This window comes from Colossoma macropomum, unplaced genomic scaffold (assembly GCF_904425465.1).
Source record: "Colossoma macropomum unplaced genomic scaffold, Colossoma_macropomum, whole genome shotgun sequence".
Lineage (NCBI taxonomy): Eukaryota > Metazoa > Chordata > Actinopteri > Characiformes > Serrasalmidae > Colossoma > Colossoma macropomum.
In genome coordinates, this window is record NW_023495386.1 from 942,743 (window position 1) to 949,527 (window position 6,785).

The following is a 6,785-nucleotide window of genomic DNA, read 5'->3' on the forward strand; positions in this document are numbered from 1 at the left end:
TTTGAAGCAGTTTTTCTCTCTTCAAAAGAATGCCATATAAAATGTTGGCATGCAATGTAGCAAGTCCAATGGCCATCATCAGTCAATGATGTACAGTGTAGTGGCATTTTGATGCAACCTGTATTCTGTATTAATAATGTACAGTATATTTACACCTAATAGCCACAATAAGATTTTCCATGAATCGGGAGAATAATAACACTAGGCCAGACCACTGCAGACTGAGGAATTTATGAACAATGCATGCACCAGATAACACGGTAATGTGATGAATTTATTGAAAAGGCAAGTAAGCAGACTAAGTGCAAAAATTCAGATACAGTGTGAACCAAAGACACTGAGCACTAACACGTGGACTGTATTACTGCATCAAGCAGTATCCTCAGAGCCACAATATCTGTTAAATCGTATCATATCTGTTAAATCATCAGTGGCAGGCAGTCACAGGTTGCTTTTCCACTTCTTCCCCTCTGAATCTCCAACTGGAAACACACACACACACACACACACACACACATTCTGCATCAATTAGCAAAACTACCCACATGAAAATAAGATGGTACTTTAAAGGAATGCTTTGGTGAAACATCAGATTTATATAGTATTTCACTTACTCCAGATGCAGTCAATCATCCAAGATCTGTTTGGTGTCCAAGTTTTGCTTCCTTAGTTTTATACTGTAGCTACAAAGCCAATATTGCTAACAAACAATAGAAGACAATATTCTCCCAAATCTTTTCGGTAAATACATGCCCAAAACATCTCTCAACCTGTACAAACCACACCCAAATTACCCACAGTGTCCGGCTGCAAGGTGAAGTTTTGTTTATTTTATAGTTCAAAGTAAGCCCTAAACCACATTGACAAGTCTGCACAACCTTAATGAAGACCTGGATGCAGTTTGAGAGTGTTGATAGAAGTTTTGAGCATATATTTACATAAAAGATTTGAGTGACTATTGACTTTTATTGTTTGTTAGCAATGTTAGCCTTATAGTCCTGCGCTAAACTAAAGAAGCATAATTTGAACACCAAACATGTCTTGGCTACATCTGGAGTAAGTGCAAAACTCTGTGAATTTGATTTTTTTGCAAAACCATTCCTTTAAACTACAGTAGTTCACTATTTTTATCACATAACCTACCCAGAAAGATCTTTCCCTCTTTCTGTAGCTTTTTTAAATGATGAAGCAAGTTGATTTCTGCAGCACGATGTAAGTGCTCAGGTGTGTCCTAACAATAAAACAAAGTTAATACATCAACGCAGCAAAATCAAAACACCAACATCACAAGCACATCACCAAAAGGCAGTATGTGTGTGCAGCTGTTGTGCCTGTGTGTCACCTTATAAACCAGTTTAACCAAGGCAGAGGAACTGAAGGCATCTGCAGCATTATCTCTGAGCACGTCCAAAATCTGCTGCTCGCGAGCACCACGGTGAGTGATGTATTCCCGGATCTTACTGCATGCGCTCAACACAACAGGACCATGACCTGATACGCAACACATACACACAAATCACACTGTAACGTAAAACTAACAGGACAAACTGCAGAAGTGGATTCAAAAGCAGCCAGTGAGTGTGAAAATAATGACATTAAAATCTAAACAAAAGATTTATATGAACATTTTGCTTTTCTGTCAAACTTACAATGAGTTGCTGCCGCAACACCCACTGCCAAACCTCTACCATGCAACCATACACACCTATACTTTTTATTATGTATTAACAATTGCTGTTATTTTGTTCAATTTTAACTTAAACAGTATAGACTGAAAAAAACCAAAAGTTATGTCAAGGTGTTTTATGTGATATTTCAAGTTTTGTTGGGCACACCAAAAAGTTATTAAATGACAAATAATATACTGTAATTATTTACTTGATTACCACTTTTTAAAAACAAAGATGTTAATTTTAGAATAAATTATAACAACAATAACTACAGCTCTGTTCATCATTGTACACATCTAAAAAATATTTTATAGAACTTCCTACTAATTAGTTGAAATCTGTGAAGTTGTAATGTAGCAGTATCATAATCATTCATACAATTATCTGCAACATTTTTATTTTATTTTGTTGAAAACAGTGATGACAAACTTTTGAATTGTGATTCCAAACGCTTACATGCTAACGGATATGCACACACATATACACAAACACACACCTGGGTAGATGAGGTCAGCATTGACATCAAGTAGTGTGTGCAGTGAGAGCATGTAGTCATGTAGGTCCTCAAACACAGCCGTTCCCTCCCCCAGTATGCAGTCTCCGGAAAACACTGCCTTCTCCTCCTCCAGATACAGAGCCATGTGGTCATCAGTGTGGCCTGGGGTGAACAACACCCTAGGCAACACACATTTTAGAAACATACACCGATCAGGCATAAGACTATGACCACCTCCTTGTTTCAACACTTACTGTCCATTTTATCAGCTCTACTTACTGCTGTGTCTGATCCACTCAGACCAGCACAACATACACTAACACACCACCACCCCATCAGTGTTACTGCAGTGCTGAGAATGATCCAGCACCCAAATAGTACCTGACCACTGAAGAACAGGGTAAAAGGGGGCTAACAAAGTATGCAGAGAAACAGATCGACTACAGTCTGTAATTGTAGAACTACAAAGTGCACCTATATAGTAAGTGGAGCTGATGAAATGGACAATGAGCATAGAAACAAGGAGATGGTCATAATGTTATGCCTGATCAGTGTACATGTATGGACACACAAACTTTACACATGTATGCTGACACAGAACACACTGACTACATGCACATTGTACATTCTAAACTCACACTCTCTCTAGCGCCAGGAGTGGTAGGCTTACCGTAGAGTAGCCCCCTCAGTCTTTATCACATCTCCATCCTTCAGGTATGTGTATTTCCTCTTCTCCTCTCCAATCCCCTCTGGCTGAGGAGGAGAGCGAGGGAGTTTACTCACCTCCAAGTCTAAACACAAATATACACAGAATAAGCACTTACTTACTACTGCACAATGACTCATTGAGTCACTATTTACACAGTGGTCAACATGTTTAACCAATACTCAGTCACTAAGAGACTGAATTATTATTTAATTAATCACTACCTTTTACTAAATCTCGCTGCTCAAGTTTATTAAGGTGTCCCACAATGTATATCATCTGTTTATCATCTATATGCTCCTTACTGGATCTACAATTTGCAAACATGGTCTAAATAATTAAATAATAATTATAATTAAATCTATCTCAGTACTTGTTCAACTACTCATTTCACACTGTTCAAAAGTAATTAATCAGTTAAGCACAGGAATAAATACCACTGTATGCAGAAGCAGCAGAGGTGCAAGGAATTCTGACTGAAGTATATGATGACGCAGACAATGTACATTTCAAACTTTTCTGAAACCATCCAATCAAAATCTCTGGCTTTTCCCACACTTGCAGACTTATTTTAATATTTGTATAATCTCCAAATTTACTACAATCTACTTCCTTGCAGGCAATTTAAACCTTCACTATAATTGTTAAAATCATTTGTTACCCAAGTTTGCATCTCTGGTACTTTGTGTCTTTGCAAAAAAACTAAATACACAAACACACATCTGATCTGTTTGTGTGTGAGTGAGAGAGAGAGAAGCTCTGACCTTTGTGTATGTGTGTGAAGATGTCTGATACTCCCCCGGCATGATCATAGTGCCAGTGTGTAACAAGGATTTGCTGGATGGAGGTGTCATTCTGGTGCAAAGCTTCCTTTAGATTACTGATGTACTCAGGAACAGAAGGCTCCCCTGTATCAATCAACACACGTCTCACACACATCCACACAGCATTTAGACAGACAGACAGACAGACACACACACATTTGCACAACTTATTTTAATCTTCTGAGGTGACAGAAATCATAAAAAAGAATCCATAACGAGGTTGATGAAAGGGTAATTAGCAGAATAATTTAGTTAATAAGAAGGTAACAAGGGAAAAGAAGATTCAGATGGAAGGGGCCGTTCAACTTGTACAAGTTGAATTGGTGTAATACTCCGGGTAGGAGGGACAAGATACCCCGCTGCAAGATTTTATTTTGCTAGGTTATGTGTTATAAAATCAAACTGGCTGCTGTTCCTGTTTATTTGAATAAGTGAATAAGTTATGCATTTGCCTATTGTTATTAAATGGGCCATGTTCCTATCATCATATACCTTCTCCCCGTGCCCACCAGGTACGTGTTGGTCCCTTGCAGCGTCATAGGTCCGGGATTACAGCCCAGAACACGGACCACTCTGGAGGAAAGCTGCTCGATGCGAGGAATCACGGCGGACATTTTTCTCCGGTTATCGGGTGCATGCAGACCACGCTCTCAGAAAACTATTATTCGCTTTCTATAAAGCACAACTAGAACTTAACATTTGACCGTATTACCTTTGCTCCAGATGGTTAGACTGTCACTTCGGACTTCAAAACAAACATTTTAGTTCCGTTTCCAAACTGTTTTTCAAAATACAAGTCTTTTAGTATGCCTCTAAATTAAGCAAACCTGTGTCCACGTTAAGGCCTTTGTATATAAAGGTAATTTTTCAGTCTTATGTCTTTCATTTAAGCGCATGTTTGGCGATTCTCACGTGGATTTGATCTACAAAAGGCTTTTACACAAACTCGAGTCCTTGCCCACTCGAGTGTACGCTGTCATTAGAAATAACGGGGTCATACCAAATAATAAGACATTCTAAAATTCTTGTTTCAAATAATTTTTACGCTGATAGTATACATTGTAGTGAGAAAACGTCTGAATTAAATTTAATACATATATATTGTATAAATACATAGTATAAAATATGTTTGTTCTCTCGTTAGGGTAACTTTAGAAGCTGTAGGCCAAATCAGACATCCTCATGGTCACTAGGAGTTGAGAGGTTTTGGCCATTTGTTTTATTACAAGCACTTACTTTGTGTCACTGACTTTTTGTCACTAGCATCTACCTTATAGGTACACTCTACAGATATACAGTTACAGACTGTAGCCCATTTGTTGACAAGCACAACTTGTCTGCTTTGTTCACCGCTCACTGTCACCAGCCATCATGCTGCAGAGGCTAGAGTATCGCTTACATAAATTGTGTATGTTAAAAATTGGGATACAGTCTCTAACTGTACATCAGCAAGCTGGACTGGACATAAGCGTTTTATAAAGTGATTCTTTTTTCATTTCCTTCATCACTAACACTAGCTGCTTGATGTCAACCCATGCATATATACTGGTGTATATTCTTCTATTTTGATCAGATCATCAGACTACATTTAATATTAGACGAAGATAACCCAAGCAAACACAAAATGTTGTTTCTAAATAAAAAGCCATTGCTAAGGCTCTGGGACTCCAGTGAACAACAGTGAGAGCCATTATTCACAAATGGAGAAAACAATAGCAGCAACAACAACAACAACTACTACTGTTCCTATTACTAAATATTTACTACTACTACTGATAATAATAGTAATAATAATAATAATAATAATAATATATTTTTTTAACTTGTTGTGTCAGAGTTGTGGGTGTGTGAGAGCAGGCAAAACACTAGAACTGGGTGATACCACTAATTTAATTTTCAATCTGATGCTAAGTAATACGCAGGTTAATATCACAATATTAGTACTGGAACCAGCTTCTGAAAAATCAGTTGTTCTGAGAACACCAGCAGCTTCTTTGTTTGATTTGCAATTTTTTCTTTTTTTTTTTTTCTTTTTGTCTATGTTCTTTTCTCAGTAATGGCTTCTTGAGAGCTGCACATCCTTTCAGACTTATAGTGTTGTCTTCTCACGGTGGAAGGAAGGACAGAAACACCTGTGGATTTTTTCAGATCTGAAGTAAGTGTGGAGCTTGAATTTCTCTCAAAGTTGAACACTTGAAGTATGGTTTATTTGATGGTGACAGTTTTGGAGGTCTGCTAGATCTTGCACGGTTGTTAAGAGTCCCATTTTCTCTATATCTTTTCATAGATTTTTAAAAAATTCTATTTATAGTCACTTATTTTCCTTTTACTTTCCCCATCCTTATGCAAGTGGATTATCTTCTATCTGTTGACCTCAGATATCTCCTGAAAATTAAATAAATAAAGGGGGATCCTCTGATTTTGCACAGTACTGTACATTTATAGTCAGGTGGTATACTCTTAAAAAATATTGCACACGTAAAAAAAAGAAAATCTTTATGATTTTATGAAAAAACTAAAAAAGTAACATAACCCCCCCACACCCAAAAAAACGCTCAGGATGCCTCCTCTCTACTCATTTAAATCTGTTAAAAACATGTTTATTTTCACTATGCTATCAATGTTCCCCTTGTCTTGGAATGTTTACATGTGTCTGACAGTAATGTTTTTTTGTTGTGAATTGCGACCCACAGTTTAATGTGTTCTTATTCTACAACTGTAAAGTATCCTTGAGCATAGAAAGGCACCATATAATTAAAGGAATGATGATGATGAAGAAGTTGATGAAAATGAAATTTGAAAGATTTTGTATCAGTATCCAACTGCAATTGATTACTTAAATAACTCCAAATGATATACCATTATAGAGCGCTCACTGTTTCTCATGTGGCCATCAGTGCATGTGTGAAGCAGAGGGAGAGGGCAGAAAGAAAAGTAGTTCCTGTCCTATAAATTTATTTGCTACAATGTTTTTTTATTTTTCACTATCATCTTTATAGAAGACAGATATTCAGTTTACTACTTAAAAAAACACGTAATTTGATCATTTGATGTGAGGATCAAAGTATTGATGTTTCAGTATCGATCTG

The 6,785-nt window shown here is 37.1% G+C and overlaps 1 protein-coding gene across 2 annotated transcripts; it reads right to left on the reverse strand.

The window, feature by feature from the left end:
- Window positions 1-253: 253 nt before the first annotated feature.
- Window positions 254-4,480, reverse strand: lactb2 (lactamase, beta 2). Of its 2 annotated transcripts, XM_036562381.1 has the most exons (8): window positions 4,409-4,480; window positions 4,189-4,280; window positions 3,637-3,800; window positions 2,837-2,957; window positions 2,167-2,345; window positions 1,343-1,491; window positions 1,144-1,231; window positions 254-482 (listed from the first exon to the last, which is right to left on the reverse strand). In XM_036562381.1, the coding sequence occupies exons 2-8, from the start codon at window positions 4,233-4,235 to the stop codon at window positions 442-444; spliced, it is 789 nt and encodes a 262-aa protein (XP_036418274.1). In that variant the 5' UTR covers window positions 4,236-4,280; window positions 4,409-4,480; the 3' UTR covers window positions 254-441. The 2 variants fall into 2 exon arrangements, with proteins under 2 accessions (XP_036418274.1, XP_036418273.1); XM_036562380.1 differs by having other exon boundaries at window positions 4,189-4,478.
- Window positions 4,481-6,785: the final 2,305 nt, after the last annotated feature.